This window comes from Serinus canaria, chromosome 8 (assembly GCF_022539315.1).
Source record: "Serinus canaria isolate serCan28SL12 chromosome 8, serCan2020, whole genome shotgun sequence".
Taxonomy (NCBI): domain Eukaryota; kingdom Metazoa; phylum Chordata; class Aves; order Passeriformes; family Fringillidae; genus Serinus; species Serinus canaria.
Genome location: NC_066322.1, coordinates 19,255,541 through 19,281,202, shown reverse-complemented (window position 1 = coordinate 19,281,202; position 25,662 = coordinate 19,255,541). Strand labels below are relative to the sequence as shown.

Here is a 25,662-nt window from a genome sequence, read left to right as displayed (position 1 = left end):
AGCAGGAATGGCCACACCTGGAGGAGGGTACTGAATAGGATCTTGTTACAGACCTACTGCCAGAATAGTGGCTTGTGCAAAAGACTTGCACAAAACTCCTGACCTAACTTGTAAGGGGGGAAAAAAACCCACTAATATTTGCCTGTGTGTTGAAACAGATTAATGAGGGACCTTTAGTGGGGTGAATGTATGTACATTGTTCTCCCTGGTTTCTCACACTGGTTTCTTTCTAACAGGGGCTTCCTGGTCCTCAAGGTCCTATCGGGCCTCCTGGTGAAAAAGTAAGTTACAGCATTATTTTGTTACTTCACAGTCAGTTCTGTGCAACAGCCTTGTTTATCAGCTTTGCTATCTTTTATGGAATAGTAAGCTAAATTTCAATATTTGATCTTCCTGAAATCATCAGTACATGAATAACCAATTAATACCCAGTGGCTTTCCTCTCATATACCCTTTTTCACAAGCAAAACTTCCTCCCTTTATTTTGGATTAATTTTGTGTTATTACCTTCAGAATCCCATCTACAATATTAAAAAACTTGTACTTGTATGTTACTTCATTTCACAGCAAACTGCAAAAAATATTTTTTCTTAATCTCTTTTTTATAACAAAGTTTTACCTATTCAAGTCTAATTCTGTTCTTTTTTCAAGGATTACATTATGACATAACTCTGCAGTGTAATTGGCATTCTGTAGTGTCCTTTGGTGGTTTTTCCTCATCTGTTTGCACATGTTCTTGTGGGTTGAAAACTGTCTCCTATTCATTTAAAACATGTCACTACTAAATTTTATGCTAATTTTATTATTCTCCCCTTTATGCTGAATTCCTGCTCAATTCATTCTTTGATTTTTCTCCTCTTCACTGTTTACTCTATTCTTTTGGAGAAATTAATACTTTTTTACCTGTCAGTGTGCTTAAGTATTATTCTAGCAAAATGGGCAAGTCCCACGATATCTGCATTTCCTAGGTTTTCACATAGGCATACCAGGGCATAACAGGCTTTTCAGCTATGAGCACTGGAGTTCTGTACCTTGCACTCTTTGCCTCTTGAAATTTTGATAACTTTCATTGGTGAATCCTTTTATTCCTGAAATTCTAAATAGTACTTAATTTTGTGCACTGGAGAACTCTTCCCCACCTTGTGTTCTGTGTGTGCATGTTCATAGGGTAATTCCTGAAGCCTGTTCTCAGGCAAGCAACTCATTGAAAATTAAGGATCATTTTATAGGCTAAAGATTGTAAGAACTGGCCTTACTTACCTATGGAATGAAAGTGTCATTCTGGCTTTAGTTTTATTTTTGTCATATCACTGATGTCCATATCAAGGGACTTAGGTATGACTGCATTTTATGTCTTTAGCTCTTGGGGTCACGTGGGTTGTACCTGTTTGCCATTGTTTTTAAAATGTGTGTCTGTTACTGCATTTAGGGACCGCAAGGCAAGCCTGGCCTTCCTGGCCTTCCTGGTGCTGATGGACCTCCTGTAAGTAAGAAATATTTAATCCTTTGAACGTTTAACTACTTTTACTAAGTGACAAATACTTCTGGATACCTGTGTTACAAAAACAAAATGGAGGGGAAAAGCAATGGTAGTCCTAGTTGGCCACAGCATTATAAAATCCATCTAAAATCCCTATGTCATTTGAGCTGTTAAAATGAAGATAATTGCATTTTTGAAGCAGCTGCTAAAAACATCTGTGGGCTTTTAAAATGTGGGCCCAGATGTTGAAATGTCTCTGCAACATCTTCAGGGATGTGTAAATAACTACTAACACACAAAGGACCAAATACTGTTCTACTGTATCCTATCATGTGAGTCCAGCAGAGCAAATCACCTGTAAAAATGTTCACCACTTGTTCTCTGAGGAACCATGGAACAGACTACATCTTTCTCAGCTTCCTGGCCTAAGGGGCACATTATGTGCTTAAGGTGCTTCTTGCATTGTCTAGACTGGGACATACCTAAGCCAAACTTTGTGATTGCCAAGAAATTCAGCTTCACTGTGAGGCTGCAGCTTAATAATAGGAACAAAGCTATGCACACAAGCAAAGTAAATTAAGTAAACTGATTCACTACTGCCAATCTGCAGGCAGATGGCCAGCCACTTGCTGGGAAGTTGGTCATGAATGTCCTCCCTCTTCCTCCTTTCCCTGAGCTTTTATTACTGAGTATGACATCATATGGTATGGAATATTTCCCTGGTCAGTTTGGAACAGTGGCCCCGCTGTGTCTCCTCATAGCTCCGTGCCCTCCTGCAGCTGAGTCACAATTATCTGTTAATCTTCAGTTTCATTAAATTGCCTTTAAATTTTGCAATTTAAGTGCAAACTTTGTAAGAAAGGAAAACAGTGGATTGGCTAATGTCTTGAGTGCTGTAGTATTAATGTCAGTGATAATAAAGCAGAGTCTAAAATGTAAATTTATTCTGTTTAAAAAGCAAGTCACCATTTAGAGCAAAGACATAGAACATTGAAACTAAATCAGACTTCTATTGAATATTTTGATAAATTCTGTAATTTAAAAAATATTTTTAGGAATGTCTTCATGCTACAAAATAAATTCCCCATGTTTCAAAATCAAAGGTGAGAGTCTCTTACATTAAAAGCCTCTTACTGCTGAAATATTAATTAAACAGAAGGACTGGTCCGCATATTCCTGAAAATATTTGCATGAATGTAATGATTGTCAGGTTTTTCCTTTGGTATGTAAATTATATTGGTATTGAAAATAAAACCGTTTCTCAAAATTTTGTGTGTCTATTCTAATACAAAAGAAATGTGATTAATGACCTGAAATTAAATGTTTAAATAACTGTGTTTTTATAATAAAATGTAACTCCTTAAAAATTATTGCTTTTCAAATCAGATACATTTCTCTTAAAACAGGGTCACCCTGGCAAAGAGGGTCAGTCTGGAGATAAAGGTGCATTGGTGAGTTTTAAAACTTTTCCATTATTTGCATAGATTTCAAGAAAACTTTTCATAGTATTTCATCTTTATGATGCATTTATCACATTTGTTTCTTACAAGAACTATTTAAGAAGACAATAGACAACCCATGACACATTCAAAGCATCTTTTCACAGAAAAACATATATATTAAAAATACTAAAGATTGTAAATAATATAAAGATTATTCTTTTAAAGTAAACCTCATCTTGGAGTTTGTGGGGTGGGAACAAAACGTTGCACACACTTCATACAAACAACTTGCAGATATTTTGAGTTTTCAATTCTGTTGTATGAGGTACTTACAAACATTCTTCAGAACTTGCTTTTTTTGAAGTATAAAACTACATGCAGAGACCATGCATTTTCTAGGTCATCTTCAACTCAGTGTCAGTGTAAAGTATTGTTTTCAATCTTATGAAGCCCTGAAAGGGTGTTGGAGCTCCATAAAATGTTCACCTTACTCATTATTGGCCCTTATTTATCCAGAATAGCACCCTTTATAGTACCTGAGTTCAGTTTCAGTTTTCAGGGGCAATACTAAAATGTTGTATCCTGGCATACAGGATGAGTGAATTTATAGCACATTTCAGAAAGTACAGCATCACTGACATCACTATATTATATTTGTCCTAAGTGTTGTTATCTGTAAAAGACATGTAAATTTTATCCTGATTTCTTAAGAAGATAAAGCTTACACACAGCATTTATCTTTTCAAAGTCCAGGCATGTTGCCATCTACCAGTTCTTATGTCTTTTGGATTTACTGATCCATTTCAGCCAAATTTGATAGAAAGTTCAGTTTCTCAGAGATGTTAACAGTCCAAAGGTTTTGTGAAAAGACCCATTGGAGAGAGGAAAAAGACCCTATCAGTGTCCCCATTAGTAACAGATTGTGTTGTCTGTGATTCTGGGACATGGGAGAATCAGCAGAGCAGCTCAGAGGGATCGTGTTTCCAGGCTTCCTGGCTCCCACCCTTCACAGAACTCAGTTTCTCTAGGCCCTGCCATCAGATTGCATAGATCCAAGTTGAACAGCATTAAAATACTCAGCAAAATGTAACTAAAAGAATCCAGGCACCAGTTAGTATTGGTAGCACCATGAGCCTTTTAGCTTCCAGGCCTGGAATGTCATTTTTGGTTTTTATTAAGACCATGACTTTTTGTTATTCCCATTATTTTGGTCTCTATCTTTGACTTGTGTCATCATCATAATTAGCCCATAAATTTTCTCCAATAAAATACCACTGGTTTCTAACTGGCATATTTATTTTTCTGATTGTTTGTTCCTTTTTACAATTTCCATTGTTTCAGATAATTTATATTATGGATAGATGGTTCCCAAATATACAAGTTCAATCCAAGTTCACAATTAGTTCACAATTCTATTAATAGTTTATAGTGACATTGAATGGTGCTTTTTAATGGCTTACCTTTTCTTAGTGGCAGGCAGCCCAGTGTTATTTTGCTGTCTCATACATTATACTGAAAGAATAAGGATTAGATTCTGAAGAGAACTGCTTGCTCACCAGAAACTGTGCAAACAAATGTTCTTTGCTTCAATGTATTTTAGGGGCCTCCGGGTCCTCAAGGTCCAATTGGATATCCAGGTCCTCGTGGTGTAAAGGTAAGATTTAATTATTATGTTCCTCCTCTCACACCTTTTAAATATATGCATGTCGGTAATTATTTATATTCTTCCTTTAGGGTGCTGATGGTGTACGTGGACTCAAGGGATCCAAAGGTGAAAAGGTAAATCTGACTGCAGTTAATTCTTTTCCCTTTTTACACTGCAGCCTCTTCTGTCTCCTTCACTGCAGTGTGCTTTATCTCACAGCAGTGAGTTTATTTTTGCCTTTCCCTAAAGGCATACCAAGCCCAGTGCCTAAATCAGTGACCTTCATGGTTATTTACACTGGTACAAAGTGAATATAAAACCTTCAGTTATTAGATGATTTTCAATCCTCTTTGCACCAGTGTAGGTAACTTCTCTCTAAAGTGGCCTTAAGTAGAGAATTAGACATCCCCTCCCTTATTAGGAGATAATGTAGGGGATATTGAGAGGCTTGTGCATCAGAGAGATTTGTGACAAAGACAATACTGTTTTTATCTGTTTTGATAGAGCCATAAAATAGATCTGTATTTTTATGTACATTGGGCAATGACTTTCTAGGCTCAAGGTATTTTGTCCCAGATCTTTAGCTTTGCTGAAGTGATGGACAGCCCCAGTCAGATCTATGTATATGAATGTGGAGAAAGCTCTTATTTCCCCTGATACCATTAATTCTGTGTGTAGAGCTCTTCCTAGAGCAAACAGCAGCCACTGCGGTCTGGGCTGACTCCTGATGGTCTGCGGTGGCTGAAACCGCAGCCAGTGTCGGTTTAAAGTCACACTTCCTTCAGCACCCAAAATAAGAGACACACAACAGACTCCATCAGTCGTACCTCCTCCTCAACACACAGGCAAATACACTCTTGTGGCTCTGCTGGCTAATATATATCTATATATAGATAGATACATGATCTACAGATATTTATAGATATTTCTAAAACAGAAGACTGTCTTGCCAAAAAGCCTGGATTCAGAACTTGGCTCAGATTCCAAGAGCTGCTGTACAGTTTCAAGTCTTCCTAAACCACAGTTTGTCTAGGCTGCATGCTCATTTTAGAGTTGCTCATTAAATCTAAGCTGGAAAAGAGTGTGTTTAACATCCATGGTGACTGGACAGTTCAAAACCCCAGATTTTTCTTGTGCCTTATTGGACGATTAATATCCTTCTTGGACAAAATGCGGGAGTTGTATATAAATATGTTTCATGGATGTGTGTATATATATCTGTGTATATCAACAAATACTGATTAGCACAATCTCTACAATACTTCTGTATTCCTAAAATTGATGTCACAGTTGCAGTAAGACAGCGAATTCTACCGAATACCTCCAAAGGTCACACAAATCTATTTCATCTTTTGTTCTCTTGGTGTTTTAGAGGCATGTTCACAGGCCTTTTTTTACTGAAATTATTCAGCTTCCATTGCATGGGGGAGAGCAGTGCAAGAGAACAGAATAAATAACCTTATCATTCAGGGAAGCCCCCACAGATCTGGAATGGTCCAGTGATATTAGAGGAGGCCTATCTCTGTACTGACCAGTAAATGGGACTAGAACTCTTTAGGCATTTTATTTTTTGTTACCCGCAAAGAATTTTGTTATTCAGCTCTCTCCTCCTACATGGAATAAAATCAGCTTCTCGTAGATCTCAATAGCAGGAAGCTCACTGTGAAAGCTGAAGAAGAGTTTCAGCTCATTTGGCAGCCATTTGGTCAGTAGCTGGCACAGGGTCAGTCCTTGCTAAGGGTTCTCATGTAATTATTACTGGCCATATTACTGGCCAGAACCAAGCAACTTTTACAACTGAAGCTTTTTTGATGTATTCTTCACACTGCCTTTTTATTTTCTTTCTAAATATTAAGAAAAGCCACCTTTAAATTTAAATTTATGCTATATAAGATGATCACATAAAACTTTGTTTCATCATATAGAAAGCATGGGAAACCTGCTTTTAGACTGGGTTTTAGAATATTTTTTTCAATGAATTATACTGTCACCTCTTTTGGCGACCAGCATGGAGACCAATTTACATGTGTTTCTGCCTTTTTTAGGGTGAAGATGGTTTTCCAGGATTTAAAGGTGACATGGGTCTTAAAGGTGACCGGGTAAGCATTTATTCATAGCTCATATATTCTTAAAAGTTCAAATTTGATTATTTTGAAAGGACCACTGAAGTGAACAAATATACTTAAACCAAACATGAAATAAAGGCTATTATTTTAAAATATTTCTATTCTCTGTGCATGCACAAATTCAATCCAGAGATATGGTTCTTGTGAACCAAAAATGGCACAATCATAAAGAGGAAGAGAATGTCAGTCTTGAATATCCTTTTCACTGAGCTTCTTCCTACGGAATTGTCCTTCCCAGATTCCAAAATCTCCAGTATTTGCCTGAGGAAAAGTTATCTATCTAGGATGAAGATATTTCCATTCCACCCCAGCATTTTGCACATCTGCCAAAATGCTGTTTTATTTAGCCCAAAGAGCAGTTACTTCCATTCTTAGAAAATGTTGTGGAGGTTGTAAAAAAGCTTTTCATAAGAAGCTCCTGGTCTGTACCTGTAATCTGTATCCATAAATAACTGTGAAGATGGTACCCACATAAGTACTTAGATAAAGACAATTTTCTTCCTATGGACTGCCAGGGTGCCTTCTCAAAAATTTAGGAAAGGAAAAATAAGAATACAGTTTCCAAAAGCACCTGTCTTCAAGCAAGACAACTAGGCTCTAACACTCTGAATGTGACATTCATTGCCTAACTTTTATATATTTGCATTTATATAATGGACATAAGTAGTGATATTTTCCTGGTAGGAAACTGGGCAGGGCTTACAGCAACCAGATCTATTTGGAGATGTCCCTCTACACTGCAGGAAGCCTGGATGACATTTAAATGCTCCTTCCAACCCAAACTATTGTATGATTCTATTCCCTGTTTAATTTACTGAAAATTTATTTTCAAGTAATTGTAGGCAATCTTTACAATATATGCATGAATATCGTTCCATATTTATAATGTGATGTATTTTAGGGAGAAATTGGTCAGCCAGGCCCACGAGGAGAAGATGGCCCAGAAGGTCCAAAAGGTCGAGCAGGACCATCTGGGGACCCAGGTGCTGCTGGTCCCGCTGGGGAAAAGGTCAGTAGCCAGAAAACAACACAAACATGCCATTACCTGATGACATAGCTGGAATCCATAGCCTCCATCACTGAAAAACAAGCCTTCAGATCTGCAAAATCTTTTTGTGACACTACTGCAGCAGACCACTGGTGTTCCCATTTGATCAAGGATTGAGAATCCTTATCTTGTAAGCATGCAAAGAGGCATTGTAGTACTCCACCAGTACATGAGGCAACTCCATTCTTATCCTAGATTACATACAGTGCATACCAGCTGTGGAAAACACAGTGCAAATAAAATACCTGGGCACAAAGGAGGATAAAGGTGCTGCTGAAGAGTGAATCCATATTGAGTCATACAACAAATGGTGACTTGGAAATTTTTTTAAATGGAAAACATTTCCTGAATAGAAATCCAAATTATTGGGTTGGCAAAAGGGAAAGGGGGCGATAAGAGGGAGGACTGATAAAAGGATGGTGAAAAAAAGAAATCAAGCACAAGGTACAAATCTCTGTAGAATCCTGGCTTCAACAACAACCATTTGAGTCTTGTATAAAGGATGGAAAGGAGGCTGAGAAATGTGTGTGTGGGTACTGTCAGAAAGGAAAGGTGATGTCAGCAGTGGTAATATAAATAACTGGAGAAGTATGATAATATAAAATAACATAAAATTATGATTCAAATATATATATGCTACATATATATAAGTGTAAACAATATATCATTTAAGTGAGAAGATGCTGATGAAAATATTTCCTTTTAAATTTTTTTGGTGAACTATAGCTTCAATTCTAGTCCTCTCTTGAAAAAAATAGGATGGAGGGTGCATAAACCAAATCACAACAAAACAAACCTTTTTTTAAAATAGTTGGTATATTTAAAATTCAAATTTTACTTATTTTTAGTTCTTCTTATTCAAATTGCATGCTAGGAATATAGGCTTTCAACAGTTTCTTTTTCACTGTGACATATTTGGGACTCTCACTGTATACAAGTCAGGAATCAGAAGCCCTAAATATCAGAAGATATTTGAAAAAAATGTTGGTGTTGATAACACTATTAGCTGGCCTTGGAATTTTAGACCCAAGGTTTTCCCTTTTCTAGAAATATTTACAGCTTTTTTTGCTCTCTGGAAGGCATGCATATCCTGTGGATATTCTATGGATATTTCACCAGAATGGAATGAGTCAGGGGGAATTATTTGGTGCTGGTCCTGTGATATTTATTTTAGTGCAAAAACTGGAATAGTCATTGTGAACTTGTAGGTTTTCTCACAACATTTGAAAAGTCTGTAAGAGCAGATATAAATGTCTTGTTCCTTTGTCATTCATATGATGTATTTAATGCAAAGGTGCTATTATTGTAAGGAAAATAATGAAATTACTGCAGTAGTTCTTATTCTCTGTGTTCTGATTCCATGATAAGAAAACTCTATTGGTAGGTATAAAGCTGGATTTTCTTGGTTAATGAAATCTCAAGTAGGGTGCCAAAAATATTAGGAACATATCAGAAATGAGCTCATAATAAAAAAAAAAAAACTGTATTCACAGTCACAACCTAGGCAACTGGGCTTGCTGTCTCAAAAGATCAGGGACAAAACTTTCACTGAATCTGGCAAGAGTTTGATGTGCTGTCATGTTGCAAAACATTTAAATCATTGCAATGCATGTGGCTAGTTTCAGGTGGCAAATAACAGACAGCATAGTAAGTAGTTTCTTAAATGTAAAAATTGTTCTCAATAATGTCTCACCAGACACATGTGCTTACATGAATGTGATAATACTCAACATATTTATTTATGTGCTGTATATTTTACCAATAGACATTTTTGGGAAAATTTCCTTCCCCATGCAATTCTCTCCTTCCTATTTATCTATGGTTAGTGCAGAGTACCATATGATACTTTACAGTCATCTTTTCCATTGAGATCTTCTCCAGAATTTGATATTCTAGAACATAGAGAAATTCTTTCCCAGAGTTCCCATCTTTCAAAGTCTGAAACTGCTTTCCCTTGCCTTTGAAAGTGGCAAACCATCACTCATCCTCTAGAGATCTAAAGAGACCAACTCACTGGAGAAGGGTACTGTATTTCATTTCTGGCAATGGCTGATGTCAGTGCTGATCAGTCTTCTCTGAACACAAGTTGGTAATGGTTGTTGACAAATCCATTGTCAGCAAATAATCAGTGGAGTATAATTTATCATAGTCTCAGTTTAGAACTATTCAAGAAAAGAATTGATTCTTCGAATGCCTGTTCATGAAAGTCAGCCATCACATAGTATAAATTAAAAAAAATTTCTTCTCACTTCAACCTATTAACATCCTGATTTTTAGAGAATAATTACTGTTTAATGATCTCAACCACATAGAACTGCACAGCACTTCATGGAAGAAAAAAATCTCTGAGGTATTGGTTTCTCTGGATTCATTCATTGGAGTAGGATTTTCGTTTAAGTTTGGGGCACTAAGCCCACTGTTGATTAATTATAAAAATGAGAAATTGATTTAATTTAATATTGTATTCCATGGAGTATTATCACTCTGTGTTGTGGGAAAATGATTTTGTATAGAAGCTTGCTGAACCACAAAGGAGGATACAGTAAAATTTAACACTGCCTTCTCATTGCAGGGCAAGCTTGGTGTACCTGGATTGCCAGGATATCCAGGAAGACAAGGTCCAAAGGTGAGCTGTAAATGAGCTGTATATTGAGTATTTTGACACTGGTCACAATGGCACTGATTTCATTTCTGTGTTTGTGGATGCAGGGTGTGGATATCAAAGAAAGAGCCATTTTTTTCATTTTCTTTTTTGACAATAATATTCTGAAGTAAAATCATCTGCAGTGCGACCCCTAGGTCAGGCTCTTTATGGAGCACTACCCGTAACTCTTCTTAATATACTGCCCTTCAGCATCTTCTCCTGAGCTGCACTGTGCCAGCATCAGACTGGCATGCACCAAACAATTAAAAAGGAAGGAATTGCTAATATTCTTGAAAGAGAATAGGCACTATATTGACTAAATGGATGCTGATAGTGATCAGAATTTTCAGTGTGGTGCAGGGATTCCATTTGTGTGATTATTGCTTCTTCCATGGAATAAACCATATTACTTTGAAACACATCATTTACAATTTTCCTCATATTTTCCTTTAGTTTCTTTTAAGACAAATGTGACAAAACACAATCCTTAGTGAATTTAAGGGCTTTTATTTATCTTTCAGCTGCATTACATATTTGGATTACAATAGAAAACCACATGGGGGCTTCTGGTTTAAAACATTTTTATGAAACAAATTTCTATCAAGTTCATCCTATCCCATCTTTAGGAAATGGACATGTTAAATTAATTGCAGGATCTCTTTTTTGAGAATTAGAAAGAAAAAAGATACATGGAATAAAATAGGCTTACTTCAAGATATATGGAAGATATATGGAATAAAATCATAGTTCCACAGACATTTCACTGTGTAGAGGAGTCCATTAGGGAGGTATTGTAGCTCCAGCTCTTCTCAATGAATTCCCATCTAGGTAAATATCACAAGTAAAAGAATCCCTTACCACTCCTATACATCTGAACAATCAACCTGCAGTAAAATCCTCAGTTCTATTCTACTTTTGATTTATTTTTATTTCCAAATTTTAAATTATGGGGTGTTTTGGATGAAATGCAACTTCCTGACTGGCAAAGTGTTTTTCTCACTCTGCCCTATATTTCAACCCTTTTTAGACAAGTGAATGGACTGTCTGAAGAATGCTAATTCACTGAACACGGCAGTAGTGAAAAATATTAAAACTATCGATGGAAAGTACTCATAAAAACTATTCACCCTGGAAGACACAGGATTTTTGGCTTCAGTTTCTCAACTAAAAATGTCTGAGATTTCAGTCTCAATGTTCTCCTTTAGAATGGTCTTTTGAAAAATCTAAGATAAGAGCTTTACATAATTCAGTTCTAAGAACAAAAATTATGTAACATTTCAAATTAAAGTTGATTCTTTTTTCAACAAGAAATCAAGAACTTCCTTGCATTAAATTTTTATCACATTAAAATTGAAAATAGTTCTCAAGCTTCATTCACTGTTGCTCTTCCAATTTTTTACTTACATTTCCAAGAAAGACTAATGACAGCTACAATAGATAATTCACTAGAGACTTCTTTGGAAACTGAGTCACAGGCCAGCTCAATCTAATGTGAGGGAGTGAGAAAAAAAGCAGCAAAAAAATATGTTAGCAATGTAAGGCAAATAGGAAACCTTGTCCTAGTATTGTCAAGAAAGTTGACATCATTTTTTTTGTTGATACTTACTTGCTTTTCATTAAGTTTTTTTTAAGAATTTTTTAGAGTACCACCTTTATCTGATAATTTTCAGTACACTTTTATTTTTCTCTAATCCAGTCCCTCTTGATTAGTACAGTTGCAAAAACTAATGTACATGTAAGATATTTACAACCAAGTCATGACTACTCGTGCCCCATCATTTGGTCTGGAATTTTCCAGCCTTTTAATTTTAAAGAGTATGCTTGGGCTTCACGGACTAGAATTTTTAGTTTTATTCTTATATAAAGTTTTAACTAGTGAAGAATTAACAATTAAGAAAGCAAATGAAAGGAAAAGGAATATAAAAGGAAAGGGAAGGAAGAAAAATACTACTTTTCTGCCACCAGTCAATATCAGTAAGGGTTTTGTTAGAATCTGTGTTAGTGAAGTTGTACTGCCCCTAAGTCTTTTCTGGATAATTTGAATGGTTATGTAAAACAAGATTCATTAGAGGAAAAACAGAAGAACAAGAGAAAAAAAGAAAGTTCATTTCAAAGAGCACCAAGAAGTTATATTTTAGGTTTTTGTTATATGCATTTCATTTGCCACTAAGATGCTAACAGCAAGCTGCACAGACATGGATGCATTGTGACAGCAGGGACTCTGGCTAGTAAATTTTAGTGGCTGACCAAACCAAACACTCTCTACATTTTTATCCACAGTTAAAAGTATATTTTGTCATGATTGTTATCTCTTTGATCCCAAGTTCCTTATGAAAAATTACCACCTTGGCAGGTAAAATGTCTGCTGGACCTCTCTGCCAGAATCAAATAAGAAAATAGCACTGTTCCCATTGGACTGGGCAGCTAGCAGAAGGAAAGGGGAGGAAAAAAGGAAGGAGCAATAGAGCTGGGAGCAGTTTCAAGTCAGATCATCTCATAAATTCTGCCTATGTATGAGTTGCATGGATCAGTTAAAAGAAACTGTCCATTGTTTGGTTTACAGTGAGTAAAGAACTTGAAGTAATTAATTTACAGCTCAGTAAAGTGAGTAGAGTATATGGCAAATAAAATAAATCCTTACCATTTTTGGAATTATTTTTTAAGATAATTATCTCACTGTGGCTTTGTGTTTGTCTTCATTATGATACAGTTATTTCTAGTGGGCTGTTACTAATTATTGCCTTCCTGCTTTAAAAAAGGTGCAGATTTAATGAATATTTTATTGTCTAATAAGATGACAAATAATGTCCATTCTATACATTGATTTTTTTTTAATGCTTTCTGGACATGAGGCATCATGGTAAGTTTATTTACAGCTTTCATAAGTTTATTTACAGCTGTTGCAGTTGCAAGTTTGACATGTTCAATGTACATGACTTTGGAGTTGTGGTTTATGTGTCTATTAAATGTTGGCTCTACCACTCTTTTGCTCTTGATATCTCTGACATTTGCATTGATTTCTCACATAGGGCTCAACTGGTTTCCCAGGATTTCCAGGTGCTAATGGAGAGAAGGGTGCAAGGGTATGGTAATTCATTCTTGCATAAGACTTTATTAGCTTTTAAAATTCAGTGCTGGGCGAAAAGACTAAAACCTAAGGATACAAGAGTGTATCTAAAGATAAAAGATAAAATCAGGCTTTTCACATTCAAGATGGACCTCTGTCTTTATGTATAACAGGGCATGCTGAGGCACTATTTGCAATTCTTTAAGGTATTAATCTAAATATACAAGAACTTGCACACTTTCATGCTGCACAAAATGCCATAATTATATAATTTGAAAAAGAGAATAAAAATCACCTTTGCTGAAGGGCTTGGGAGGTTTTTTTTGGACAGTGTAGCTGAGTGAGTTGGCAAGAACTATTTTCCTGTATCCCATGAATTATCCTGCTACCATGCAATTTACCCTCAAGGAAATTCAACTTGTATTTCATAAATATTCTGACTTGCCACAAGGGGGTTTTTTTTAGGCTTAGCTTCAAAAAGGCAAAATATACCAGGCAAGATGAAGAATGTGTACTGTTACAAGTATTAAAAAAAAAAGTAAAATTACATCTTCTGCTGCTTTCTTTGTTTGAAGCAGGTGAGGGGAAATGCGTTATGCATGTACTTCAAACTATAAAACTTAAAAATAGATTAGAAAGAAGGTCACTGTGCTGTTGTCTCTAAAATTCAATTGAATATAGCAGGGTATGTTAGAAAGATGGTGAAACTAAGAGATGAGTCAGAATTCATAGCTAATAGCAACATCAAGACAAACAGGTAATATATATTGTTATTATTCTTAAAGCAGAAATTCATTATTTTAACATAAAATATATGAAATCAAATACCACTTGCATTACTTATGTAATGCAAATGTCCAAGTTGTTCTTGCATTATTTTAGCTAAGATAAAGATGTGTTGTTATGTACAGGCACAAACAACAAAGCAATGCTCAGTTCATATTGTGAAAAAATGGGGCAACTGCAAATAAAGGCAGCAGAATGAAAAAAAAAAGCAAAATGATAGGATCAAACAGGAGTGTTAAAATCATAAAAAGCCTCCTGTATTGATCTGGTTTCAGGCCTTCATAAAGCTTTAATTTCAGCTAGGGTATTAACCACATAATGAATACCATCAAACTGGTGGTACACTAAAATATTATGCTGATCATCAATGAGCCCACAACTGCAGGTTTTGTGATGAGAATCAGGTATTATTGTTCATCTTGCCTAAAGGGTTATCATGGTGTTTTATGCTACCACACCCACACATACTAGGAGAATGTAGACAGAGTCCCTGTCCTTGAGAAGGTCCCAGGCTGAGTAGCATTTCAAAAACAACACATAAATTTTATTCTGATAAGAGAAATAAAACCAACAGTAAAAAAAAAACAAAAACCACCCTGCCAAGAAAACAGGTGAATGCATTTAATTCATTTCTGATAAAGGGAAGCTTTGTTCCAGGACACCTGTGATGATTTTTTGGTTGCTGGTTTGTTTACCTCAAAGATTCAAAAGTACGAGCAATCAGGTTCCTTTCTCTACTTGAAAAATACCTTCTTGAATTTTAAGATTCTTTGCATTACAATGCACAGCAATTCCAGTGCAGAGCCTAAAGAAAAAATCACGTTCAGCATGATTAGGAGATATATTTAAGCAAAAAGGAAGGACTGGAATTCTGGCAAGTTCTGAATCTCTGTCAAGTGTGCATAATTTTGGTAGGTATTACAGTGCCCATTTCTGTTATCAATGAAGAGAGGCCTGCCCTTTCTTTTCTCCATTAACCTGTGGAGCTGTCCACAAACCCAGGAACTTTGTTTTTAAGGCTGTTCACAATGCCAAGTCCTTTAGACTACTGCAGAGGGGCTCTGCTTGTTGTGTGCCACCTTCAATACCGTTTTAATGTGATTTAAAATGTTCTAATGCCTCTGACAGAATCTGACTCTCAGGCAGATTTAGTGCAGTTAGCCACACGTACCAGTGAACTCAGAAAGAGAACCAATTTTATCAAGGACCACGATTCTGTAAATTGAAATGCAAAGTAGATAGTTAAAGGTAAAATAACATTTAAACTTAAGGGAGTTGCTCTCTGCCTCCATTAAAAAAAAAAACCAAAAACTTTATCTCACCAATAGAGTGCCTGCTAAGATGATTGCTGTGAACTTTTCTTTCCAGGGGTTGCATGGCAAACCAGGCCCTAGAGGACAGCGAGGACCAACAGTAAGCTCTTTTGATTTGCAATTTAGAAGCTTCCCTGTGTAAATTGCACCCACTATACTGTGACAAATTACTTTTATTAGATTATAATATCCAGTATTTATCATCAAGTGCATCTGTGTTAAATTGACAGGGTCCAAGAGGCTCAAGAGGTCCCAGAGGTCCCACTGGTAAACCAGGTCCAAAGGTAATTGTCAAGCACACTGTATAGATTGGCTAGAGGCTGTTTCTTTTAAATAAATGTAAATCCTTGAACATACTCCCTTTCTTTTCCAGGGCACTTCAGGCAATGATGGTCCTCCTGGCCCACCAGGCGAAAGGGTTTGTGAAAGTCATCTTTGTACATGTTTTTCCCCCTATATAGGAGTGTGATTTGATTTGTTTTCATTTCTCCCTCTCATATCTCTGTGCTTCTTTGACCAGGGTAACCAGAACTAACAAAACCTCAGTTCCAACGATGCTTTTCACAAAGTTATGACTGGGGTGGCTGAAGTTTGCTGAAAGCTTCCAGCTGTATCTCAGTTACACACAGGACACAGAGAGTACACACACACTTTGTGTTACATCCATGCACTTTGTATACATTCCTGTGAATTACAGGTGTGCTCACAGCTTAGCCTCTTCAGAATTCCTCACCTACTGCAGCTTACTGCCTGCTCATTGGATTAGCAAACACTCAAGCTACATCCAGAAGATCCTTTTCTGAAGCAGCTGAATTTTTTTGTTTCTGATCAGCTAAGAATTCCCTTCAACCTATTTTCTGCATGCTTCAGAAATCCTATTGTTCTCTCTAAAACAAAATTTTCTGCTTTCTATTATCTTACCAATCAATACTCAAATCCACTACATAGCTCATTGTATGGTGCTATAAAGAAAAAAGAGTATTAATAAATCATTTTTGTAATGGCAGCACTTGAAAACCAAGTCAGTTTAAGTGGATGAGCTTTCTGCCAAAGCATTTTTGCAAAGCCTAAACTTTTCTTTTGTAATCATATTTCATTAAACTGCTAACCTTTTTCATACAGGGAGCCTAAAGCTCTTCTCCCAGTATCCACAGCAAGGTCCCAGTGTTCTGCAGGAGTGTATTCTTCAGGAGGGAGCTCCCTGTGCATTTTCCCAGCTCCATAATGTCACTTTTTTGACATTAGCTAGAATGTAGGATGGAGAGAACAAGGCATAGACCAAGAAAGAAAATGTTGTTGCTTTACACTGAGGAGGATCAGAGGCAGCCTACCAGAAGGGGAATAGCAGATCCTTGTGGAAGTTTTCTGACAGCTCCAGGAGTTTGTGAGGGGGAGAAGTTGTGGGGGTACTAAAACAGTGAGCAGATCAATCCAAGATGAAGGCATCCCTGGAGAGAAATTGATAAAAGCAAAGAGATGAAGAATCATAAAGCAAAATGTTTCCCATCACTTGTGTAATATAAGTGTGAGGTATCTATTTGCTTCCCAAGAGGGGTGTCAGCCAAAAAATAAAAATGTCATCTCTACTCCTCTGAGACTATTTCAGCTACAAAACATGAAAATAATAAATAATCTATCCCGTGTAATAATACTATCAAAATGAAATTGAATAACAAGAATGAAAATGTAATTTTGATAGCATGCTGTTAGTATTCTAGTGCTTTTGCTCACATAATCCATCAGTCCTCGGACTTGAAACCTGCAAGCCATATTGTGAATGAAAAGAAATATGTAAAGTTTTTTCCTTAGAAAGCCTCAAAGCTTGAGAACTGGGGAAATTGTTGAGAAAGAAGGTGCCTTTAAATGTAAAATTTCAAGTTGTGTTCCTACAACCTAATTTCTTAGACTGACCAATTTCATTCAGGTATTTTGTAGCTGAGTCAATTTTATTAGTTTTCCTCTATAAAGCTCCACTTTATTTTATTTTATTTTTTAAGCTTTATGTTATACCCAGAAACGAATGAGGAAAGTTAATTTACTCACAGACATGAAGTACTGAAAAACAACCCAAACCCCTGTGTAGAGCATACTTGTGTGTTATGAAGGGTTCAGTAACAGACTCATACATCTTTTCAGAAAAAAAAAGATTATAGATAAGCAGTAAGATCACAAAGATTTCTGCCTTTGCCTAGCACTTCTTAATTGATTCAGATTTAGCATTTCAGTACAATAGAAGTCTGCGCTGGAATAAGATTTATTTAAGATCAAATTCTCCCAGGCTGGGCACAAGGTGTCCTCTCCCCAGCTACATTTGTGCACTGCTTTGCCCACTACAGGAGGCAGCTTTGCCTCCTGCAAGCAAGCCTGGGTTCTAAGGAATGAAGCTTATAGAACTCCCAGGAGCAAAAGGGTAGAATCATTTGGGAGATGTGGCCTCCTGCTTCAAGTCTTTTGCATCCAACCAACATTTTAAACATATTTGGACAGCTGATGTCATAGCAAACCTACACATCATGCACCATATAGAATAGGATAAAGTCTTGCACATATGGCATGGGTACATAACTCAGCTGTGGGACTATGTAAAAGGAATGAGACTCTTAAGATTTCCTTAAGAGCAATAAGGATTAAGATAAGCTGACATAGTACCTTTCACAGTGTCAACAGCAAATTTTAAAAGCTGGCCTCTGGGTTTTTTTTGATAACGTCAGAAGAGTCATGTAAGCTAGCACTTAGTGTAAATATCTACGATACAGATATTTCCATGTGAACATACATGCATGTACTCCTGCTTGCAATGCACTAAGTCAGTTGATTGTCTTTAGCTAAATTTGTAAAATCATGCTACATGAAAATTTTCTCTCTCCATATATCTGCATTTATACAAAACTATAAAAATAAAATGTTCATATATCATGGGATTTTTCAACTATTTTTCATAATAGCAAACGTGCTGTATTTAATCCCAGCTAACTCTGAAAAGTTTATTCTTTTCAGAATTTTGTACTGTTGTACTGGTTTGAAATATTATCAGGATTTAGGAATTGCCAAAGATGAATGTTTGACTGAAAGTTAAAAAGATGACCAAGCTATTAACTAAATCCCGTTTTATGCAACATGGAAGAACAGTGCTTGTAACTCACAGTTGGTTCCTACTTTATTATGCACAGTTTTAGGGCTAAGATGCAAACATAGCTGAGATAAGTAGTTTTCCTCATTTTTTTACTGGATTCCTACACAAGCACCATTGCTTTCAGGAAATCCCTCCGGTGTCTGTGCATGTGAGTTGTGACTCCAATATTTATGACAGTGGGACTGAGGCTTTATGCTTAAATCCAGACATTACCTGCAGGGTTCCTATATTCTATACTTGAAACAAACTTTTCAATCCAGCTTGAGTAAAACTCCACTTGTTTGGTTGCCTTTAATCCAGGGACCGCAAGGGCCTCAGGGACCGGTTGGATTCCCCGGACCGAAGGGACCTCCAGTAAGCATCTCCTTTATTCAGTTTGTGCATAAACAGGAATTGCAGTCTTTGTAGAGTGCCTCTAAAGTAAATAGTTGAAAATTTATGTAAGGGGTGCTTTATGTATAGATTAAAAATGTTGAGCCTTAAGGGTTTGGGCTCACATTTTTAGCATAGTCATTGGTGCAGCTCTTAAGACATTGAGAGTAGTGCACCAAACTGCAAGTCTGGTATGTCCTGCCAGAGACCACGTGACACACTGTGTTCAGGCAAAATGCTACTTTGCTGCTGTATATTTTCTTTGAATGATTGATTCACTGAGGAAAAATGAAGAGGAAGGAGGCATTCATTAGTAGCAGGAACATACAGAAGAAACAGCACATTTGAGCTGCTCCCTGAACCAGTCTTGGTGCTTTTCTGGTATGCCTCTGCTCATATGCAGTATAAAAGCAACAAAGCACCTGTGATTTTTCTTTTCTCCCATGCATTTTTTATTTTTATTTCCAATTCCAAAACCTGAAATTTCATCAAGTACTTCTAAAATGCTTAGATTTGTGTTGAGTCATTAGCCAAAGAAAAATGGAAGTATAAGGACTTTCCACGATTTCTGAATTTACAAAAATCTATTTTGAACACATTTGCATTTGGCAACAGTCATTCTCCAAGCCATTGTTAAGACACTATAGAAAGGACACAAGGAAAAAATATTATTAAAATCCTAGTTAGCTAATATAGGAGCAGTTTAAAGTTACAAAGACTAGTCTAGAAACAAACAGAGATTCTGATAGCTAATTGCACACTTTTTTGAGGATGGCTAAGAAATTGCTTGATTTATGTATTTTATAATTTCAGGGTCCACCTGGAAAAGATGGCCTGCCTGGGCACCCAGGACAGCGGGGTGAGACTGTAAGTAAATGTACTCTGCTGTGTTAGTGTTGTTCTAAAGGTCATGGTTATGTGATCAAAACCAAAGAAATAGAGACAGCAGGGAAAAGGGAAAGAGGCTGGCACCAAGAGCTTACATAACTGTACTTTTCTTGTAGATGGGGCAGGAGAAAGCTTTATTTTGCTCCCATGATACAAGTGTGAGGTTGTCTTTGCTATGTCCAGTTAGTAACATCAGAATGAGATTAAATATTCAATAGAAGTAAATGAGATTAATACCCAGATCTCTATTTAAATTGAGATTTTTCAGACAATTACTATACAGTAGTTTTCTCCCTGAATTCCATGTACCAGAAATAGTAGCATTAAAAAAAGTATTATTGATGATAAACAGCTACTAAAATGAAAAGTCAAGACCTTTGGAAAGTAGGGTCAGGAATGAGTGAACCTATTAAAATTAAATAAAAATTTGAAACTATGTAACTCATCTAAGAATCACAATTAATAGATTCTGGCATGAAAATCTAAAAATACCGTGTAATACTTCTAATTGAATTATCTTTAAAAAACACAATATTTCTGTGTGTCAGAATGTTACTCATATTCCATTATAAAATAAAAATTCTAACTCAGATTTTTCAGAGCTAGAGAAAGCCATAAATGAATTTCTTGAGAAATTTTCTCTGCATGCAGAATGTGTTTAAGGCTCCAGATTCACTGGAGATCTGTTAGTGACTGCTGAGTCACTTCCACTGCCAGAAGGAGAAGCACGGAGCTTGGAGTAACACATCTCTCTGAAAATCTCTTTTTTCTTCTGCTAGTATTGTAGCAGTCACACTGTAAATGCTTTGCAATGGTAGTGGCTTTTTTGTGGATGAAACATTATTGACTCCTTCTTTGTTCTTTTCCTTTGCAATGATGCAAAGACTGTTGTGTACCATAAGGATCAATTGTTGACATTGTTTACAATGCAGGATGCTCAAACTTGTTCTTTAGTTTGCTGTTAAAAAGTTACAATTTTCCCTGATCTTTATTTCTTTTCAATTTCTTTTTGTCTCACCATGACTTTAATGCCCTTTCCAACATAATAGTCCATCTGTGTCTTTCTTTAAAAAGCATTTTTATGTCAGGCTTTATGATTCATAATATACATATGTAAAAATGTATTTTCAGCTGTCTTTTAGCTGCATCACTTATGCATTCACACTCATCTAATCAAGTTCTCCTAGAGAGATCTGTAAAACTGATGGCAGTTTTTACTGCTGTACCACCTCAGAGAGATGGAAGAGATTAATCAGCATTTCATATCCAGGCATACACAGACAAAAAAGATTTCTCTTTTTTATTTTCTGAGGAGAAGGAATGTGTGACATGGAATTTCTCATTCACCTCGTCAGCACAGAAATGAATTTTGCCCTTTTATAACTTGTAAAGGGTAATGTAATAGTCTGTCATTTTTTTTTCACAGGGTTTTCAAGGAAAAACTGGTCCTCCTGGTCCTGGTGGTGTTGTTGGCCCTCAGGTACATAATTTCATTTCATAGCTGACTTCATGAGACCAACGTTTAATTGCTACATTATGGATAAGGCAGTTGCTTTTGCTGTATTCAAAGGACCATATCCATGGTTATATTAACTTCTGTAACAAAAGTTGCACAACAATATTAGAAAGCTATACTTGGTAATCATCAGGGATTCCACCAAAAAAATGAAAATATTTGGATTACCTTTCCATTTTGTTTTATGTTTTGATTTGGGATTTTTTTGGTTTGTTGTTTCAGGAGTTTTTTAATGCGATTATGAAATGGTTGGTTTACAGAAGTTAAAGGGACACATTTCTCTACCATTTTGGAAAGAACAATGCTACGTGTGAATTTCTTTCCAGAGAAAAATTTTCCATAACTTTTAGATTTTGGAGAGATAAGCTATCAAAATTTCTTTAACCTTATTAATTCACAACTTAATCAAGCATTTAGAGCTTATTTAGCTAATTCCCTCAGTGGAACTTTTCTGCTAGGGAATCTGAAGAGAGATCTTTCAACTCTCCTACGTTACAAATCCTGTTATTCAGAAAAGCAGCAGTACAGAACTGTTTCAAGGCAAGAATAGTACATGGATTTCTCTCCTGTGTCCTTTTTATAACCTTCTCCCATGCACGCTGTGTTTGAAAGCTTCAGTGCTTAAGGAACAAAGTCAGGATTTCACTCTTTGGAAGCTGCACAGACGTGTCTGCAGGCAAAATGCAATGCAAGATTTATTTTATAGGACAAAGATATTTTGTAAGTCAGCCTTGCCTGGAGGGAAGGTGAGGAATGTACACTAACCAATGGCAGCACTGTTTGGTAACCTAACAGCTGGATATTGAGAATCTGCTCCTCTCCACTTCCTCCCACACCCTCAAGACATTAAATAACTTCAGGTGACTGAATTTGTGCTTTTGTGCCTAGGGTCCTACTGGTGAGACTGGACCAATTGGTGAAAGAGGCCATCCAGGTCCCCCTGGTCCCCCAGGTGAACAAGGCCTGCCAGGTGCTGCAGGAAAAGAAGGTGCTAAGGTATGATGTGGCTTTGGGGAACAAACAGGAAGGGACAGATAGACTGCTGACAGTGTGACATTTCAAATCATCATGGATACATGCAGAATAAAATCAGAACATACAGTGTAAAATTGTGATTGGCAGGTTTCACCCAGAAGGACTTGGAAGACTGGAAGATTCCAATTTTAGACCTGAGTCTGCTTCCACTGAAATAATGAGAATTCTCTTGAGCCAAAAATTAATATTTTTGTAATAAAAGCAAAAGAAAAAATGTTTGCATATAATATGCATTCAATATACTAATCATATTCAATATGTCATACTTAGTAATAACATATTCACACCAAGGTAGAAATTTGTACATTGGCATTTAAAGTCAGATGTACAGTAGTGAATAAAAGGTAGAATTTCAGTGAATAAATTTAACTCCTTGCCTAATTTTTGGCTGCCATTGGGGAATAAGAAAAAATACTACTTATCTAGTGACTATGTAATTCTATTTAATTTTTGATTATAATTGAGTATCAAAATTTTTTTATTGAATGTATCTTTAAACATATTTTTATGGCTTGTTGTGTTTTTCACTATTTGTATTTCAGAACTGGTACTGTATTTTGTCAAAGTTCATTATAAATTTAACCACAGACTATTGTACTGATAAAAGAAATAGTGGGTGAATAGCTAGGGGCACAATCTTTGTTTTCATTACTATAACTAGGATCTGGTAGTTAATTTTCATCACTCACTGTACACCTAATTTTTAAACGTGTTTTTTAATCAAAATGTAACATTTTTCCCAGGGTGATCCAGGCCCTCAAGGCATTCCTGGGAAAGATGGACCAGCAGGTCTTCGTGGTTTCCCTGGAGAGAGAGGCCTTCCAGGTGCTCAGGTATGATATAAGCACTAGATATAAGCAATTGCCATGATATTTCTAAATAAAAGAAACCATGTTTGAACTTCTTTACTTATTAAGTCTTCTACTGTACTTAAAATAAATGCAATGAGAGAACAGATCAAAATATAATTGGCTAGATAAGAAGTAAGGAATTTATTCAGGTTTGTTTCCTTAGATCTTTACATGTTCCCTATTATATGTGTTGCAAAATTACTGTTCAACTTTCCAGTTTGGTAGACAAGCTTTTTTTTTCCTTTCCATTTTTTAGGGTCCAGCTGGTCTGAAAGGAGGGGAAGGCCCACAAGGTCCACCTGGCCCAATGGTAAGTAAGCATAATAATTTTATGGAAATATAAACACTATTACCTAATAACCTTTTCACTTCTTTAGATGCTGGGATGTTTGCATTAACACAATCTGTTAAAGAGCAGACAGATCAGACTTCTACTAGGTATCCATACTAATGAACATGCATGTATATGGAGGTAGAGGATATCTGAAGCTTTCTGCCACTATATTTAGTCATGAAATTTACTTGCTGCTCAATACTGGTCACTTCTGTAAAACTGGTTTTGAGATGAGAGAGGTTTTCCACAGTGGAAAAATCCATGGATAGTGACTCACGGTCTTGTGGTGGGCTTGCCTTGGCTGGATGACAGGTGCCCACCAAACTGTGCTATACCTGCCCATCTCAGCTGCACAGGAGAACACAAGATACACTGAAAGGCTTGTGAGTCAAGATAAGGGCAGGAGGATCAGCCACCAGTTACATCATGGGCAAAACAGACTGGGAAAATGAGTTTAATTTATTTTCTATCAAATCAGAGTAGGATAGATAAGGAGAAACAAAAACCAAGTCTGAAAACACCTTCTCCCCAGGCTTCCCTTCCTCTCAGGCTGAACTTCACTCCTGATTTTTGTTTTATCTTGTCTCTAACCAGTGCAGGAGGTTGGAGAATGGTCCTCAGTTTGTCACACACTGCCACTCCTCCCTCCACATGGGCAGGACTCCTCACACTCTTGCCCTGCTCCAGTGTGGGGTCCCTTGGCAGTGAGGCAGTCCTCCTTGAACTTGTCCAATGTGAGTCCTTCCCAGGGCTGCAGTTCTTCATGAACTGCTCCAGCCTGGGTCCCCCCCAGGCTGCACTCCTTCGGGAGCTGGCTGCTCCCTTGTCCCCCAAGGGTCACAAGTCCTGCCAGCAAACCTGCTCCAGTGTGGGCTCCTCCCTCCACAGGGCCACAGGTCCTGCCCGGATCCTGTGCCAGTGCAGGCTTTCCACAGGGCACAGTCTCCTTTGGGATCCTGCTCCAGTGTGGGGTCCTCCATGGGCTGTGAGAGGATCTCTGTTCCCCTTTTCTTGTGCATTTTTTTCCCACTTCTTAAATACATTATCCAAGAGGTTCTACCCCTGTCACTAATGGGCTCAGCCATGGCCAGCCCATCGGTCCATCCTGGAGCTGGCTAGCATGAGCTCCACTGGACATGGGGGAAAGTGGCATCTTCTCCCAGAAGTCAGCCCTGTAGTCCCCTGCTAGCAAACCCTTGCCATGCAAACCCAGTACTCCTGTGCTCCCTTTGTACAACTGTGTAAAATCATGTCATGCAGGAATTTTCCTTCTTGGCATTTTAAGCTCAATAGTAGAGTAGAGTATGCTTCAAGTTACCTATTCTCTGTTGTCATGATTTATGCAAAGAAGTTCTACAAGGATGCACTGGCATTCAAAACAGGCTAGAGTTATTCCCAAATGTGAATTGTGTAGATTTTGACAGTCATCTTGTCAACTTATTTCTTTCATACAGTGCAATTGAGGTTAAAAAAGAAAAGAATCAATCATCACAGCTATTCATGTTAGGAAAAAAAAAAGTAATGGAGGAGCTGAATTTCTATGTGCTTCACAAAGCTCTCTTATGTCCTTGCAATTCATATTCAGATTAGAATGCATTAAACAAGGATAAAAATCCACACATAGTACAGTACAAGTAATATATGGGAGTTGAATTCTTAACATGAATTACTGAATTCTTAATATGAATTATTGAATTCTTAATGCCAAAAACCTGAATTTACAGTTCTTATCACTGTGCAGTATATATATATTCCCAAAAGGCACTAAAACAAAGAATGGAATGGAATGGAATGGAATGGAATGGAATGGAATGGAATGGAATGGAATGGAATGGAATGGAATGGAATGGAATGGAATGGAATGGAATGGAATGGAATCTAGCAGGGAGAGTCAAAAGGGATATCATCTTACCCATCTGAAGGACCTGAAATGTTAAAAGAAAGGATGAATCAAAGTCAAGAAAGCATGGATCAGAATACTC

At 36.8% G+C, this 25,662-nt stretch overlaps 1 protein-coding gene across 2 annotated transcripts in view; it reads left to right on the top strand.

Moving 5' to 3' along the window:
* COL11A1 (collagen type XI alpha 1 chain) overlaps positions 1-25,662 on the top strand; it is a 126,541-nt gene that overhangs the window by 64,546 nt on the left and 36,333 nt on the right. For both annotated transcript variants that reach the window (XM_009088488.4, XM_018912122.3), the window contains 18 exons: positions 237-281; positions 1,430-1,483; positions 2,887-2,931; positions 4,523-4,576; positions 4,657-4,701; positions 6,613-6,666; positions 7,595-7,702; positions 10,314-10,367; positions 13,415-13,468; positions 15,607-15,651; positions 15,782-15,835; positions 15,925-15,969; positions 18,985-19,038; positions 19,870-19,923; positions 21,371-21,424; positions 22,349-22,456; positions 23,239-23,328; positions 23,603-23,656. In XM_009088488.4, the coding sequence (XP_009086736.1) occupies positions 237-281; positions 1,430-1,483; positions 2,887-2,931; positions 4,523-4,576; positions 4,657-4,701; positions 6,613-6,666; positions 7,595-7,702; positions 10,314-10,367; positions 13,415-13,468; positions 15,607-15,651; positions 15,782-15,835; positions 15,925-15,969; positions 18,985-19,038; positions 19,870-19,923; positions 21,371-21,424; positions 22,349-22,456; positions 23,239-23,328; positions 23,603-23,656 (1,071 nt within the window). The remainder of the gene's footprint in view (positions 1-236; positions 282-1,429; positions 1,484-2,886; positions 2,932-4,522; positions 4,577-4,656; positions 4,702-6,612; positions 6,667-7,594; positions 7,703-10,313; positions 10,368-13,414; positions 13,469-15,606; positions 15,652-15,781; positions 15,836-15,924; positions 15,970-18,984; positions 19,039-19,869; positions 19,924-21,370; positions 21,425-22,348; positions 22,457-23,238; positions 23,329-23,602; positions 23,657-25,662) is intronic.